Source organism: Alosa sapidissima, chromosome 1, assembly GCF_018492685.1.
Source record: "Alosa sapidissima isolate fAloSap1 chromosome 1, fAloSap1.pri, whole genome shotgun sequence".
NCBI lineage: Eukaryota > Metazoa > Chordata > Actinopteri > Clupeiformes > Clupeidae > Alosa > Alosa sapidissima.
The window spans coordinates 26446242-26464082 of NC_055957.1; the positions used below are offsets into that span (position 1 = coordinate 26446242).

Below are 17841 nucleotides of genomic sequence, written 5' to 3' on the forward strand. Positions count from 1 at the left end.
AATTGCATTAGTTTGACTAGATTGACCCTCTATATTCATACTGTACCTGAACACGCTCCAACTGAGTATTTCACTTATTAAGTGTGCTTGCAAAGCAGCACACTTATTGTTCTTCTTAAGTTTTATTAGCAAAGCAGCGCACTTATTGTTCTTCTTAAGTTTTATTATTAAGTGTGCTTGCAAAGCAGCACACTTATTGTTCTTCTTAAGTTTTATTATGAAGTGTGCTTGCAAAGCAGCACACTTATTGTTCTTCTTAAGTTTTATTATAAAGTGTCAGCCCTAGCGCCTAGGCCCTTTGAGACAGAGACACCGTTCCAACTTTAAAACGTCCGGTCAGTACCGGTGTAAGTTGGTCGCGAAGATGACGTCAGGTGGGCGTGCCGTTCGTCCGCCATATTGGATTGAACAGAAAGCGAAACTAAATTTTCACAGGTCACAAATTTGGTCCGAACGCCACGAAACTTGACGTACATTATCCTTGGACCAAGCCTCACAAATGTTAGCGGAAGGATTTTTGATTTTCGAAAGCGTTTGCCCGTCACAGCCAAACGAAATCGGCGGCGAAGCTCCGAAACAGGAAGTCGTCCATATCTCAGGAACACTGTCACATATCGATACCAAATTTTGTATATGAACTGGGGACTCCAGTGTGAGGGTGCATAGGCAAAAAAAATATATATATATATTCCAAAAGTTTCCATCATTTGGCAAACCACCCACAGGTATTTGGTAACTCACACCATTCACCTTTTCACCATTAACCTTCTATCACAATGCCTTCCATGTATGCACAATGTCTCACAGCAGACACAATGCCTCCAGGAAGCCTTGCCCAATCATGAAATCCTTGCTCTGCCATGGGATAGTATGGACTTACGAACTGAAAGAGCAAGGAGAACAGTAGCTATATATAGCTTACATAATAGAGTTGTTTTCACATTGACGGTATTCAAATTAAATTTTTCATTATTGTTACATATCATAATGGGAGAGTATTATTAAAAATGTTACAAGTATGCAAATGCATATGTTTACGGGCATTAGGTTTTACTGTGTTGTTTTGTTGTAAAGACATGCAAGGCATTCTGGGCCGTAATGAACAGTGGTCGGCAGCACTCCATAGGCTACGTATTAATATGAATAGGTATTTCTGTAAACCTAGGGATAATAAACAGCTATCTCTGTTACAAAAACGAGCTGGTAATCGCTCATTGAAGAGGGTACTATGATAAAAAGATTGTTTTCCTAAAAGCATGGAGTTGACGAAAGAATAAACAAGCAATGTCACGTTAATGTTAAATAGCCTAGAACTATCTGAACGCTAGGTGGCAACGTTGTATTACATTTCACTAGTGTAGCCTACTTGAAATACGGTGTGAGATTCACAAGTAAGGAAGGTGCAAATATTATGTAATTTATTATGGGAAATTATTGGAAATGTTATTTCTTGTTTATTCTAATTGCAAACCACACACATCCATTCGGAATCACACGTACACATTTAATACTGAAAGACTATCATTTCGTTTATTTGATGTTGCCTTAGCAACACAGCCTTCAGAGCAAAGATTCTAGAACAGGGCTTCAGAGAGACACGTTTTGAGTTTGCGTCCTTTATGAAAGTAAGTGTTTTATACAGTTAACGTTACAGACATAATGAGTCATGTTGTAGTGGTCAACATAAATGTGCCCCTTCTGTTATTAGAATGCTAAGCGGAGAAGCATGCTAAGCAGAGATGTAGTATCACTAATTTCTTGTGTGGCTAGCTATAGGGAGGAGATGTAGTGCTATGTTGCTAATTGGGATTTATGTTGTTTAGTGTAATGCCATAGTCATTTGATATGAGATACTTGCACTCGTAACTTCGTCACGTGTAACTTTAGGACTGCTATTTTTTTTTTACTAACAGTAATTCACGAAGCACTTTAGCCCTAAAAGTAGCACCTACGTCTGTGACAGCTTAAAAGAAGTGGCAAGGACTCCTAACGCGATGTTTTGAAATGCGTCTACTATTGTCTACAGGAGCTTCCAATCGCGAGGGAACTTGCATTGTAGGCATAACTAAGGGATGCAATAACACCACCAACAACCAAAACTAGCCTACTCATTGTCAACATGTACATGAAATGTAACGTTTCATGTGAATCAAATTAAAATGTTTTCTTTGCAAACGTAGGCATAGGCGTATGGTGACAGATTAATTTAATGCTGCTGTGTGTATCACGGTAAGCGTGAATGAAGTGGCCACTTCTTAATGGGACCCACTGTATGGAAGTGGGCTAAGTAAAATAGAGATGTTTTAAGATAAGGTTAATCAGAATTCTACGATATGCCCGCTTGACAACGGCAGAGATAGAACTGGCCTTTGGCCATAGCAACCATCCATTTAGAACGACTGGCCTTCATAGCAACCAAAGATCTGAGCTGTGTTGCAATGTGAGGCAAAGTATAGAAAGGTGATGAAACATACAGAGACAGGTCAAGAAATATAGTGCAATGTAGACAGTAGTATGGGGGAGGGAGATCCCCCTTCATGCAGACCAGAGTAAACCCTTGCTGCACTAATGTCAATGGAGACTTGTGGAATTTTAGTCATTATGTCTTTCTGGATTTGTTGAGGGTTTTTTGGAAAATTTTGTCATAATCTGTAAGTGTTTGGGATCATTTCAAGCCTAAAAGTGTAATTTTTTAGTGTTCGGATTTGCAAAAATAACTTAATATTAGACCATGCTGCTGCCAGTTACTGTCCGGTTGTTAGCATGCTAGCTGGCCTCTTAGCTAAGGTAACATTTTAAACGGAGAAGTGTAATTTCTTTGAAATGACAACTAGCTGAATAACATTACTGACATTAGTTAAAGTGGATAGTTTATACTCAAGCGAATTTGGAACAGTATATATTAAGTTTAAGCGAAGTCCTTCAACTACTAGTCACTTGTTAGCGCATATTTGTATTGCCATAGCTACTCCCATCCACTTGTATGGCGTTTTAAGCTAGCGTTAGCTAGCTAGCTAGCTTGGTTCACATGACTAATTAAATTATTTATATCATGTCCTAAAGAATGATTCATTGGTATCATACATGATTATAGACAATGATACTATGAACACAATTATGTTTACCTGTTCTTATTGCTTATTGAGAGAAAGTTTATTTAGTGACGTAAGGTGACACTCCTCCATGCACTCCTCCCACTTATGCAGACCGGAACTGTCCCGTTTTGCTCCCATAGTAACGAATTACGTTGCTCTATCAAAGATCCTTGATTACTAGCTCCGCTTTAACCAAAGATCCTTGATTACTAGCAAGATAGAGCAACGTAATTCGTTACTATGGGAGCAAAACGGGACAGTTCCGGTCTGCATAAGTGGGAGTGTCACCTTACGTCACTAAATAAACTTTCTCTCTTAATAAGCAATAAGAACAGATAAACCTAATTGTGTTCACAGTATTATTGTCTAAAATCATATATGATACCAATGAATCATTCTTTAGGACATGATATTAATAATTTAATTAGTCATGTGAACCGAGCTAGCTAGCTAGCTAACGCTAGCTTAAAATGCTATACAAGTGGATGGGAGTAGCTATGGCAATACAGCTATGCGCTAACAAGTGACTAGTAGTTGAAGGACTTCACTTAAACTTAATATACTGTTGCAAATTCACTTGAGTATAAACTATCCACTTTAACTAATGTAAGTAATGTTATTCAGCTAGTTGTCATTTCAAAGAAATTACACTTCTCCGTTTAAAATTTTACCTTAGCTAAGAGGATAGCTAGCATGCTAACAACCGGACACTAACTGGCAGCGGCATGGTCTGATATTAAGTTAGTTTATCACAAATCCGAACGCTAAAAAATTACACTTTTAGGCTTGAAATGATCCCAAACACTTACAGATTATGACAAAAATTTCCAAAAAACCCTCAACAAATCCAGAAAGACATAATGACCAATTTATTGGTAAAATTCCACAAGTCTCCATTGACATTAGTGCAGCGAGGGTTTACTCTGGTCTGCATAAAGGGGGATTTCCCCCCCTCCCCCTTGCAATAATCGAACGCGGAAATTGTCGAACGTTTGCGCCTCTCGCTCCGCTTTAACCCTCTCTGCTTTAACCCTCTCTGGCTCTATCTTCAGAGAGGGTTCAAGCGGAGCGAGAGGCGCAAACGTTCGACAATTTCCGCGTTCGATTATTGCAAGGGGGAGGGGGGAAAATCCCCCTTTATGCAGACCAGAGTAAGCCCTTGCTGCACTAATGTCAATGGAGACTTGTGGAATTTTACCAATAAATTTGTCATTTTGTCTTTCTGGATTTGTTGAGGGTTTTTTGGAAAATTGTGTCATAATCTGTAAGTGTTTGGGATCATTTCAAGCCTAATAGTGTAATTTTTTAGTGTTCGGATTTGTAATAAAATAACTTAATATTAGACCATGCTGCTGCCAGTTACTGTCCGGTTGTTATCATGCTAGCTAGCCTCTTAGCTAAGGTAACATTTTAAACGGAGAAGTGTAATTTCTTTGAAATGACAACTAGCTGAATAACACTACTGACATTAGTGATTCAGTGGCAAAATGATTCATTGGTATCACACATGATTATGGACAATAATACTGTGAACACAATTATGTTTATCTGTTGTTATTGCTCATTAAGAGAGAAAGTTTATTTAGTGACGTAGGGTGACACTCCCACTTATGCAGACCGGAACTGTCCCGTTTTGCTCCCATAGTAACGAATTACGTTGCTCTATCTTGCTAGTAATCAAGGATCTTTGCTATCTTGCTAGCAAAGATTCTAGAACAGAGCTCTGTTCTAGAATCTTTGCTTGCTAGTAATCAAGGATCTTTGATGTCCTTAACAACAATGATAAGGGCGTGGAGAAAATGAAATGTCTACTTCCTACTACCAGCAATGACTACCATCAAGTCAGAACATCACCAAAACCTTTTTTTAGGTTTTAAGGGGTCTTTGAGTAGACAGAAACTATTATTGTATGTTGTTGTGCTTCCAAAAGGTATATATGAAATAGTGGTTGTCATCAAACTGCAATATTCACTGTGTATGCTAAAGCATGACAACCTCCATTGAGATGGACTCAAAGAACATTTATGGTCTCCCTAATCAACTGAAATTATTTTCAGTGAAAAATATCTATAATCTGGCATGTTCTGCCACCACATGTCACTGACGAGAGGGTATGACGCACTGTGTGCAATGTGTCTACCTCTAGCAACACCACGTCAGTTAAGCATAAAAAAGTCTAAAGACAGCCTAACACGAGTTAGGGCAGGCAAGGCTATATTTAACCAACGAGAAAGGCCCTCCATTGTATGGTGAATGGTATGCCTCTCATCTCTATTGGAGCATGACTGATTTCGTCACACAGCGTTTCTATGCTGAAAGTGGCCCATCAACTTACTCTTGTGAGGCATCAGGTCTCTGGGGATAAAGACTTGCAACTTCAAAGCAAAGGTGAACACTCAGTGCACTAATACTCCTGAGATGCTGTGATTTTGTACAGGGGTTTGAAAAATGGACCTTGTGCAGTTTGAAGATGATACAACTTCAGTGTTTTATCCAGGCTATGGACAAATGATGTAAGAATATTTCCGTTTTTATACATATGCATATCATTTAGCCTATAGTTGTTATGAAAATGTCTGGACAAACAGTGATTTGTATGTTCTATATGTCAGACAAAAATCATGGAAACCCCGAATTCATATCCACCTACAAAGTCTGACAAAAAATACAATACAAAAGAACCCCAAAGGGTATGTGCTACAAATTGCCTTTAAATGATTAAGTCTATTCAACTTGATTTCTTTGTTAAACTTTTCTGTACTTTCTGCTCACTTCATTTGTCTCATCTTTATTGAACAGGCCAACTGCTGCTGATGTGGACCTCTGGACTAAATCTTTTGAGTGCTTTTTGACTGACCAGAGTAAGGATACAAAAAATGAAATATATACAGTCTTGATTATAAATGGCCAAACACCTCCCAGTAATCAGTTAAATCTTTTTGATTTAGTAAACATTTGAAAACTTCTTTAGCTTAGCAGTGGTGTTCACTTAATTGCTTGCCTCCTATTGCAGATGGACAAATGGCATTCAAAGCATTTCTGAAGTCAGAGTACTGTGAAGAATTTAAACGCATCAAAACAAAACAAATACTGGCTTCCACAGCTATTGACATGTATGAACAATTCATCAAAACGGACTCTCCAAAACAGGTATGCAGAATGCAACACAAAATGGCAAGCAAATTTACCATCTTTTAAAAAGACATTTTACTTGAAAAGTGAACCTGTCTAACTTCAGGGTCATTATATTATCAATTTCTTTCCATCTCAGATTTGCTTTGACATTTTATAAGAAAATGTCTATATGACTAGGTGTACAAAATAACTCAAAATGATCAACTAATCATTTTCAATCTTCAATATGCCACCTTTAAATTGTGTAGTTGTTTTTTCAGAGTCAGCATATCATACTGCGATGAAACATTAGGCAATACCTACAGTAGAACCTATACCTAGAAATTAAGGGCATAAGAAATAAAAACTGGTTTTGCAAACTGGGTAACGTAGGTAAACATACAACAAAGCTTATCCTTATTTTGACAACTGTGAAACAATTTTGTTATTTGAGTGTTAATACTAGAAATATATATGGTACAGTATCTGCACAATCTGCAAAAGGTTGCTGATTTTTTAGTTCAATAGTCAATCGAATAATACCCCTCCCATCTTTGCTGAGAATCAAGATCCTTGTGTACACCTTATTTGTTATAGAGGTATTTTTAGCACACACAGACAAATGACAGTAAGAGGAACACACTTAATTGACTTTGGCAAAAGCAACTTTAAGCCCACACAATCCTTAAGTTGTTTCTGTCTTGTTTGCAACTGATCTTAGAAGATACAGGTCAGGTGGCATATTCACATTTGATAAAATGTAGGCTACTAACCCTTCCAGAGCTATTCCTGTAATGAAACCTAATCATAATTTGGATACTGTATTTTGATACACAATGTAGTCTTGTTTAATCACCTTTCTACTTCAAAAACAAATAATGTCAAAAATGTAATAACCCTTTGGTCCACGTCAGATCTTCCATACTGGTCCTCATTTGTGTACAGTTGATTTCACTATTTCTGGGTTTCAATTTGCATGATGTAAAACTTCAAGCCTCAACACAACCACAACCTAGTGGAATATAAAACATATGTTCTCATTTCAGATTAATTTGGATTTTCACACAAGAGACTGCATCACACAGAGCCTCCAGCATCCTACCACCTCCTGTTTTGTTGTGGCACAGAGGAAAGTATATCACTTAATGGAGAGTGGCAATTACCCTCGTTTCATCCAGTCAGACTTTTACAAAGACCTACGCACCACAGCATGCACAAGAACCAAAAAGAATCGCAGGAGAATTCTGCATTGAGTGAGAGACAATGTGCCATGGTAGTGTCAGTTGCCACAAAGAAATTAAGAGATACACTCCCCAGTGCTATTATTATGTCAGTCATATTTAATTTGACAAGCATGTGTTGAGAGAAAGTCATGCTTGTTCCCAAGAGCATAATCATGACCCTTATGGATAGTACAGCAGCTGCACAGCTTCCACTAAACAACTGACATCTCTGGCATGTCGGACATGACAGTGTTTTTATTGCAATGTACAGATGGTCTGCATTGATCTCTATTTTATTGACTGAAAGTGTTTGATCTGTTTTATTAATTGTGTCTATTCTGTCTTGTTTGAGTATGCGTTCAATGTTCATTCCTGTCAGTTTACACACATGATATTTATATGTAGCCTACCGGTATATATATAAATGTAATACCTGTGAACAAATTGGCTTGAATGCATGCAACTTTCAAAGACAGCCCAACCAACAAGTTTCTCTCACACAAGGAAAGATTTGGAGCCAAGGTTGTCGTCTAAACCCAGGCTAGTTGGGCCATCTAGTGGCTCTTTTGGTACCTCGCCACCTTTCCTACTACTGTTCAGGCGTCTGGCAACTGTACATTCTCCAATGTTGGGCCAAATAAGGGGAGGCTGGTGCCCCCACAGGAGGATGATGTGCCTAATTAAACCATTTTAAATTAACAGTAGGGCTATGTCTACATGAGCCAGCTGTGAAAAATATGGACCTTCATCTTGCATTTTTAAAAGATTAAACACTGTCCAGCTATGTTTGTAGAAAACAGTCTTTTTTTTAACAAACTGTTTTAAAATGGCTGTTACATATACAATTTGCACATTACATCAGTCTGCCTCCACACACCAAAATCCTGGACCTTTTGTAAGGCACCAGAGTGGGTGTCGCCCAATTAACAAATTTACACAAACACCTGCAGACAGTTAGTCAGCTAACATGCACACAAGAACATGTGCAAAAGTGCATTGAATTAAAAACAGTGTCCTAAAACAGGGAAGATGTAGTCAGCATCTTCACACCAGCCATGATCTCACTGTCTTGTTTCCATTTGGAAAAATCAATAACACTACAGTTGGTTCCAACAACATGCATGTAACAAGGGGTGGACAGTAACTAAGTACATTTATTTGATTACTGTACTTGCGCATGATTTTTGAGTATCTGTACTATACTTGAGTATTAATATTTTTGGAAACTTGTGACTTTTACTCCACAATGCTTGAAAGACAAATATTGTACTGACTACACTATTGAAATATGAGCATTCCTACTTGTTACTTTTAACCACATTTGATTCTTTAAATTCAATAATGTGATAGACCATCACGAAGTTCATCTTGGCTGAATTGGCTGAGGTAATGATGGTGACAACAGATTCTTCAAAGGTTGAGAAACATAATTTCTGTCCACTGTGCAACAGCTTGTTGCATGGTAGACTGACAATAAAGTTCACTTTGATTTTGACGTTGACAACAGATTCTTCATCAGAACATCCTCCATGTAACCTGGGAGACCCTAGACGAACCTGTTAGCAATTGAGATTTGAGAAATGGTCTGGTGTTAACCAGGCTATCCTCCATGATCCATTGTGAAATTGGAATGAAATAAGACAATCACCTGACATTCACAACATAGCTAGATCTTTCACCTAGCCTACATCATTAAACGATAAGTAGGGCCTATTCGGCAATTAAAATGTTTTAGATTTGTGAACAGAGAATGAATAATTATTTAAATTATATTATTGCATCTATTTGAGTTGCAAAGCTATAAAAAAATAGGTCAAATATTGTTGTAAGGAACTAGATCTGGTCCTATGAAAGGATGTAGCTAATGACCAAATAAACATTACCCTATCATTACAAATACATTAAAAAAGGAAAAATAATTGTAGCCCTACTTCTGAATACTTGTATTTTTAAAAAGCAAGTACTTCTGTACTTTAAGTCAAGTAAAATTCTGACTTAGCAACTTGAAGTAGGCCTAATATTTGACAAGGTGTATCTACTTACGTAAAGGAATTGTGTAGGCTAGGCTCGTCCCGTCCACCTCTCAAACACTGCACATGGCTGGCTAGGCTAGGCCTACTTTATAAACGAACAGTCAGGATAGGCAGGGCCTAGGCTCCTGGACGAGCACGAGATATTGAGAGTTGGAGGTAGCCAACTGTATTTAACAGGCAATTATTTTCAGTTTATATTATTTTAAGTTATATTATTAGTAACAGAGTAGAGATATTTACATTTAAATTGCCAGCCAATCTCTTAAAAACCTGAATAGAGCGTTTAATTAGACCTAAGCCTACTTTAGGCTACCTGGCGGCCAACTCCGAACATTGATTGCCCTGTTGACCTCATTTTGACCAGCCACATTTCAAGTGAGCGTGTATTAGTTACCTTAGAAACACGTTTTCCATTCATTGTATCGAAAAATGTAGTACGAGGCGTCTAACATGTCGAACCCATAGACTGTATTATATAGAGTTCTATATAGTCTATGGTCGAACCTGATTGAACCCGTAGCCCTGACCAGTGACCACCGTGGTGAGAGAGGAAAACACAGCTGTCTCTCCCAGCAACCACTTCGGCCACATCTTGCTTGTCACGGTCCAACAAACGGATCCTAGGGAGGGAGGAAGGCCTTTTTTGGACGTGAGGCTGAGGCTAACTAAGTATTTGAATCTACGGATTGTGGTAAGTACTGCAAAATGTGTAGTGCTACTACTCAGGGACGTGTAAAGTTACAATTAACTGGTTTAATAGTCAGCATCCTAGACTGCAAGGAATGTCTGACTCAACCAGTCTACTGCACAAGCATTCACACTCGCTAGCCAGCTAGCTTCAAGCTAAATACATCTCGAGCTGCCGATATGGTTAAATCTGTAGTTTAACATAAGCTAATGCAGTTTTCGGTTCTCTGTCGCAATCTACTGCATTGACATTTCTGAAGAATCACTTCAGCATTGCGTATCTGAAATGAACTGATCAGAATGAAAAACTAACGTTAAAGTTATGGCTGGACTGAGGATGGGAGGTCGCTGCATCCATCCCCATGGTAGCAGCCTAACGTTAGTATATCTAGCTCGCTGGTATTGTAGTTGTTGTCCCGTGGCTTACAAATTATGACGCTGACATTTCACCATCTCGAAAGACTGTTAATTTAACTAATATAAGATGGTGTTCAGACTATATACTGTCCATTGTATAATAATTCAACGCTTTGGATTCAGCTGATGGAGGCATTTAATCGCTTTAGCTTGTTAGCGTAGCTATCAGAGTAATGCATGCCAGCCATGTCAGCTGGTTGGAGTTTAATGCTAACTTTAACGTTAGCCACGATATGGCTGGACAACAACTGACAGTTATGGTCAACAATACTGCAATTTGGTCAGCAGCATCCATCACTACTCCAACAGGTATCTTCACTCGTTGGCGGTCCCAGGCGTATCTATAGTGTTAAGACCGTTAGCCTTATTTTGGCCATGGTTCAGAATATTATTGCAATCTGTGAAGCTGTAACACTGTCTGTTTGACTTGGCTTAAGTTAACTATGTGGCAAACCGTTTCGATGCAAGTTGGTACTTCTTTGGAGTGCTCCAGCTCAATTGTATTCTATGACCAGTGAATTTAAGAAATTGCCATGGTTTTGGACATGACAGACACAACTATGATGACAGGCTCAGTTACCTATTGATGCAGACATATTTCTGTCATGTTGTTTCTGCAGTTTGCAGATTCATGGATTCTACGGAGTGCACTACTGAAGGAGGTCAGCCTGGGGCCGTCGATGACCCTCTCATGGGTGCTATGGACCTTTGCCGTCTTCGCCGGTTTCTGTGTTATGGGTCAGAAGGACCTACTTACAACACCAAGGAGCCATCACTCGGCATGGAAAGCGTGTTGACTTTGATCCAGCTCTTGGAGAATGGCAAAGGCTGCGATGTGGTGGAGGAAATCCGCAGGTTTGGACAGGACGGACGAGCCGTCCGCTCGAACCCTGCACTGTTCGCCTTGGCCGTCTGTTCACAGCATTCGGATCCAAAGACCAAGCAGGCGGCATTTCGGGCCTTGAAGGACCTATGTCACCTCCCAAGCCAGTTGTTTGCATTTATTCAATTTAAGAAGGAATTGAAGGACGGAATGAAGTGTGGTATGTGGGGTCGCGGCCTGCGCAAAGCTGTTGCTGATTGGTACAACAGCCAGGACCCCATAGTTCTTGCTCAGGCTGTGACCAAGTGCAAACACAGGGCAGGCTGGTCACACCAGGACCTTCTTAGACTTTCACATATGAAGCCAGCCAATGAAGGTGAGTAGATGAGCAAGAATTGTTGGTGTTTTATGAAAAAGTATCCTGACTTTGAATTGAAAATAGATTAACGATTTAGGGATCATCCACACATGTGAAATGATGACTGCCATTACAAGTGTGTGGTAAAATAGAGGTTGAAATGAATGTATGTGTTCATAACAAAAATCAATAACAAATGTTCTTCATAGTGCAAATAATATTGTATTTTACAGCTATTGCGCTGATTAATAAGTACATAACGAAAGGGTGGAAAGAGGTTCAGGTTGCGTACGCTGACAAAGAAAACTCTGAGGATGTTGTCAAAGTCCTGACATACCTAGAGGCCGTGGAGAAGACCAAGCACTCGAATGACGAGATGGAGGTGATCCATCTGATTGAGGAGCACAGGCTGGAGAGGGAACAAATCCTCACAAATCATCTCAAGTCCAAAGAGGTCTGCCACTTGAATGATCTATGGCTGATCTGTGTGTTTGGGAACTGAATTGTAGTGTTTTGTAGTTACTTGGACCGGCTCTTACTGCACGGCATACAATTGAAAGTTTAAATTGTGTATGGTATAAATTGTATATGGTGAACGTATTTGTTACAGTGGTATTACAGTCTGCCTTAGATTTTCATGTGACCATAGGTCCCATAATTCTTTCAACAATATGAGTTTAAAATCAAACTAATGTATATTATAGTTTGGTCTAATGGTCATTTTTAGAGGCAGCATAAGAAGTACATTTATATGTGTAAAGGATAATCTGGTATGATGTACTTTCTCAGTTGTCTTGACAAATACATACAGTCTTGCTTGGTTGTAGGTATGGAGAGCTTTCTTAAAAGACATGCCACTGGCTGCATTGCTCCGACATTTGGGCAAGATGACTGCTGACAAGGTTTTTGCCCCAGGAAGTGCTGATGTTGCAGCTGTTTGTGAGAGGATTCAGAATGACACTGCTCTGAAAAAGGTAACGGCTGCACATTGATTACCTAGAATTTAGTTTAGAGTCATTTTTTTCAAATAGAAAAGCTACTTGAAGAAAGTAATATGTGATTTGAAAATCATTAACTGTACTAATTTCAGTATGAAATATGAAGTGACCTTTTTTCCAGTAAACTGATGTACCTGATCTCTGTGTAATTTAGCTTGCATCATTCATTTTAAATTCCAACGTCTTTCAGTCAAAGTTGCATCCATTCAGCATCTTGCTGGCAACAGAGAACTACAAGAGGGGCCACGGCAACAGAAGTAAACTGAAATGGGAGCCAGATGCACACATCATCCAAGCTCTGGACTTTGCCTTTTTCCAGTGCTTTAAGGTCAGTCTGATTTCTGGAACATGTAAACACAGCACATATTTACAACTACTGATATCAAGATGCCTCTGAGGGTATAACTTAAGCCATAAATGATAATAGTGTCAGTGTATCTGTGAATAGGGGATATGGGATTTGTAATGTGTCATGAGATCTCAGTTGTCTTTCATTGGCTCTCATTCGGTAGTGGCTGATACCATGTGCATCATTAGCATGTGTGGAAGGAGGGACACCATATGGGGTTGGTTGTCAGTTTGGATAAGTGGATTTGCATTTTACGTGTGAAATAATCCTCTCTATCTTGTTAACTTGGGATGTATGACACTACCTAGTATAAATACAATGTGGTTCAGTCATATAAAAATACAACCTAGAGTCACTGCACAAATGTCTTTTAACATGCATATTTGAAACAGTTTGAATGACCTGCAGAGGTTTAGTTAGCTTATTTTAAGCTGTGTTCCAACTATATATCCATAGCAAAACTAAAACATGTGTTTTACCCTGAAATGAGAATGTGTTCTGTCGTCAGTTAAGAATGACTGTTTACAAACATCTGTCTCCTGTTAATGCCCCCCCCCCCCCCCACACACACACACACACACAGAATGTGGAGGCCACAGGTAAGAGGTTTGTGGTCAGTGTGGACGTGAGTGCTTCGCTGAGCAGCACTGCGCTGGGGAGCTCCATCAGTGCTGCCACGGCAGCTGCCGTCATGAGCATGGTGAGCATTCACAAAGCCCGGGTTCTCCTAGCAACCCATGGCTCTGGTATACATTTTTCAGATGCCTACATTGTGGTATCACTGGCTGCGAATGTATGTTGAGAGCGAGGAAGAATTTCAGTGTCTTGAATGCTTTAACTCTCTCAAATGCTAAGGTGAAGAACATATAATGGCTTGACAATGTGTCTGTTTTCTTAACAAACCAGCTGCTGCTTCTCAGAATATAATTTAAAAACAACAGTTGATCAAATGTTTTGTAATTCTTGAAAGTATGGCTGTAATTTCAGGGGTTGTGATGCAAGTCATACTTTTTGTTCAAGGTCATTACGCAGACGGAGAAGGATGCTCAGGTGCTGGTGTTCTCTGAGGGAAATGTCACCCCAATCCACCTCTCTGCTGAGATGTCTGTTATGCAAGTTACAGCAGAACTGGTGAAGGTACAAACATGTGATTTTAAAAATGTTGCTGACTTGATGCCCTAATGTTAAATAAGCACTAAAGAAGATTAGCTCTCGGGGTCCCCTTACAGTTGAGAAGCGACAAACAAACTAAATATGCATCTTTTGCTACAAAGTATGAACATAACTCTGATACAATATAAAGGGAATGCACAGACAGCAGTCCGTTGAAAGAGATCTGTGTGGGGCAGCCGTGACCTACTGGTTAGGGCTTCGGGCTTGTAACCGAAGGGTTGCCGGTTTGATCCCTGACCCAGTAGGAAAAATGTGGGCGGGGGAAGTGTTTGAGCACTGCTCTCTCATGCCCATATCCACAGCTGAAGTGCCCTTGAGCAAGGCACCTAACCCCTCACTGCTCCCTGAGCGCCACTGTAGCAGGCAGCTCACTGCTCCGGGTTAGTGTGTGCTTCACCTCACTGTGTGTACACTGTGTGCTGTGTGTGTTTCACTTATTCACGGATTGGGATAAATGCAGAGACCAAATTTCCATCACGGGATCAAAAGAGTATACTTATACTTATCTCCGAATTCCTGTAGCATAGCAGCTTTTCCATTTCGGAGGAGTGGCTCTGTTCAAAATGGAAAAAACTGCTGCCTTTTAAGATATCTTAGAATTACCTGAATAACAGTAGTTTTTGAAGGCTTCATCGATGCATCCTCCATGCTCCCTACTACCCATAATCCTTTACCGCAACATCAGAAACAGCTGTGAAAAGTAAACAAAGATGACAACGGTAATGGCTGCCGAATCTGTTGAAATGTGATTTTTTTTTTTTCACTTTTTTTTGCTTGGATTTGTCAAAATTTGTCGAAATAAACACTGTACTATCTGATTATAGCATTGTTGTAACCATTGATGGCGTCTGGTCTGATATACAGTATGTGCCGCCTGTCTACCGTTAGCCTGCTAGCTTCCGTAAGCTAGTTTAGTTTAACATTCTGGCTTTTGCTAGTCATACCAGAGAGGGTTAAAGCGAAGTAATATTTAACATAGGCCTACACCAAGAGTGTGCTTAAACATTTGCTGATTACCAAGTCTGCTTCTGGACATATTTCTCATTTTGACCTGATGGTAATTTTGATACCATAGATTTAATAGAAACCCAGTCAGACCAATAGTATGATAAATCAGGAACAGAGTTTATTTACAATGATGCGCATCAAAGGAGAGACAGCATGGCTTCACCTAAAGATCCATCAGCTGCTCTAACTAGACAAGGAAATAGTTAGGGTTTAAGTATCCTTCCAGGCTGACGGGAGATGCCGTTAGTCATCCCATTTCACGTGGACTACGCTGAATCACACTCTGATTAGTGGCAACCTGGCAATCCGGAGCAGATGGCTACTGATGCAGCCATGCAGAACAGTGAAACACTGCAAAGTCATAATATTCCCGCTTATCTCTAAATACATAGTCACACAAAGATATACACAGGGACAGTACAGATATCATACAGTCATTACATACAATCATACTTTTAGTATCAAAGTGACCCACTAATGAGAAATGCAGAACATTATACCACATATTGGAATATTGGACATAATGCAGAACATTCAACCATATATTGGAATATTGGACATAATGTTCTATTCCACTTTCTCTCAGACCATAGTGTAACAGGATGGGTATGAAGCCTAGCTTGGCTAGCGCCACCACTTCTCAATGAGACGTGGTCTGGGAACCAAACGTTCATTTTCTCGTATTTGAAAAAAATGCCCAGATCCGTTTATTGGGTGCCACGGATGTCTATCAAATGCGTCTGTGCATAGCTCATCATCGTCTTGCTTTCCCCCCTGTTCTGTGATTGGTTCCCTATCTCAGGCGAAAATTTGCTCCATGGTCTCCAGGCTGCCTTAGCAGCGTGAATCAAATCGCGCTCAAGGCAGCATGGGAACACCCAGGCTATATGAAGCCTTTAATAAACGTCTTGTATTCAGCAGTGATGTAGTTTTTAAGATAAAGGTTGCTCTTGTACAGGTTGTGTGCCTTGGGTAACCCTAACAGTGAAATGTCAACTTCCTTTGCTGCAGGTCAACGTATAGAATATACTGTAGATGTAAAATTATTCCACTGACCCAGAGTTGTGTTGGGTGTTCAGATCCCTGATGGCAGCACAGACTGTGCCCTGCCCATCCTCTGGGCCTCAGAGAGTGAGAGGCCTGTGGACGTCTTCCTCATCTTTACCAACAATGAGACCTGGTTTGGAAAGGCCAACCCGGCAGAAGCACTCAAAATGTACAGACAGGTAAGTCCCTATGTAGTGGAGTTCACTTCACTAATCATTTGCCATGTATAGCTGTGAATGGTAAGAATTTATGGAGTTATTTGAACTGGTGATGTGTCATTGCTCTTTGACCAGACGACCTCCAGTCTGACTAGATATTTTCTATACCTGAAAAAGATTTAATGATCTTGACACCCAAGCCTACAGGTCCTCCAATTCATTCCTCCCTGTTATTGTCTGATATAAATTAGAAATTTTCAAAGACAGTGTATTTCCTGAGTTAGATTGGCGGATCCTGTGTGTGTGTGTGTGTGTGTGTGTGTGTGTGTGTGTGTGTGTGTGTGTGTGTGTGTGTGTGTGTGTGTGTGTGTGTGTGTGTGTGTGTGTGTGTATATGTTTTCCTTCTGTCCTCATTCACATACACTCACCCACACCCACAGTCACTCTCTCAAACACATACACATACACACTCACCCACACCCACAGTCACTCTCTCAAACACATACACATACACACACACACACACACACACTGTAGCTAAGCATCTGGTCCAATAATCACACCGGAAATATGTTCCAGTGTACCATTGACTGAACTACTTTTTTTGTCGTCTCCAGAAAATGGGCCTCAATTCAAAGTTAGTTGTGTGTGGACTGACGACCACGGGTCTCTCGGTGGCTGACCCTGACGACCGAGGCATGCTGGACATCTGTGGCTTTGACTCCAGAGCTGTGGACATCATCCATAACTTTGTTCTGGATCTCATATGAGAGGACTGTTGTCTGGACATCGCTATGACCCTGAGAACAGACTCCTGCAGAAAGGAACTTGAAGTGAACTGTTGTCACACTGGACTGATGTGCCCAACAAAGCACAACCTCCATGGACTTAACAAAGAAACCCTTAAAGGTGCCATGTGTAAGAATTGAGGTAAAAATATCCAAAAAATGAGCTACACGCATCAAAAGAATGAGAAGAAATAAGGGCGATGATGTCATTAAAAAAATGACAAGGTATAGTGCTGCAGAGAGATCAACCTAAATTAGCATGCTAAATTACTAGCCACAGCCCGACAGGTGTCATAATACCAGTTTCGGCCATGGGAGGCGGTATGCAGGCAACATAACCGCCAGCCAAACTGCAATACACGTGTCTCGGTTGTTACTCTAGGATAGACCAACTCACTTTCTGGAGGTATACTGCCCCATCTTTTATGGAATGTGGAGTATGAATTGATTTTTTGGCGGACATTACACATGGCACCTTTAACTGCCCAATGATGTCTCTCACTTGTCAAAAAGTTACATTTTATTTAGGTTATATTTTGTCATCCAGCCGGCTGGATGAGTTTCAATATA

General features: G+C 40.0%; 2 protein-coding genes and 1 long non-coding RNA gene across 4 annotated transcripts in view; 2 read left to right on the forward strand and 1 right to left on the reverse strand.

Annotated features, from left to right (window-relative positions):
• The window catches only part of LOC121677465, a 25079-nt gene extending 15081 nt beyond the window's left edge, over positions 1-9998 (reverse strand). For both annotated transcript variants that reach the window (XR_006020975.1, XR_006020974.1), the window contains exon 1: positions 9476-9998. This is a non-coding gene — a long non-coding RNA (uncharacterized LOC121677465). The remainder of the gene's footprint in view (positions 1-9475) is intronic.
• On the forward strand, positions 5363-8216 carry LOC121677401 (regulator of G-protein signaling 2-like). The gene is made up of 5 exons (XM_042056096.1): positions 5363-5608; positions 5708-5785; positions 5895-5956; positions 6109-6245; positions 7256-8216. The coding sequence occupies exons 1-5, from the start codon at positions 5544-5546 to the stop codon at positions 7460-7462; spliced, it is 549 nt and encodes a 182-aa protein (XP_041912030.1). The 5' UTR covers positions 5363-5543; the 3' UTR covers positions 7463-8216.
• On the forward strand, positions 9918-17487 carry ro60 (Ro60, Y RNA binding protein). Its single transcript, XM_042111736.1, has 9 exons — positions 9918-10156; positions 11190-11768; positions 11984-12204; positions 12578-12724; positions 12939-13076; positions 13681-13797; positions 14118-14234; positions 16358-16504; positions 17101-17487. The coding sequence occupies exons 2-9, from the start codon at positions 11201-11203 to the stop codon at positions 17251-17253; spliced, it is 1608 nt and encodes a 535-aa protein (XP_041967670.1). The 5' UTR covers positions 9918-10156; positions 11190-11200; the 3' UTR covers positions 17254-17487.
• The last annotated feature ends 354 nt before the right edge of the window (positions 17488-17841 follow it).

Bases quoted from the DNA above. Each gene is read 5' to 3' on its own strand.
- LOC121677401 (XM_042056096.1), top strand. From the start codon at position 5,544: ATGGACCTTGTGCAGTTTGAAGATGATACAACTTCAGTGTTTTATCCA. The intron at 5,609-5,707 runs GTAAGAATATTT...TCTATATGTCAG, and splicing joins CCAGGCTATGGACAAATGAT to ACAAAAATCATGGAAACCCC. The intron at 5,786-5,894 runs GTATGTGCTACA...TTTATTGAACAG, and splicing joins ATACAAAAGAACCCCAAAGG to GCCAACTGCTGCTGATGTGG.
- ro60 (XM_042111736.1), top strand. From the start codon at position 11,201: ATGGATTCTACGGAGTGCACTACTGAAGGAGGTCAGCCTGGGGCCGTC. The intron at 12,205-12,577 runs GTCTGCCACTTG...GCTTGGTTGTAG, and splicing joins ATCATCTCAAGTCCAAAGAG to GTATGGAGAGCTTTCTTAAA. The intron at 13,077-13,680 runs GTCAGTCTGATT...ACACACACACAG, and splicing joins CCTTTTTCCAGTGCTTTAAG to AATGTGGAGGCCACAGGTAA.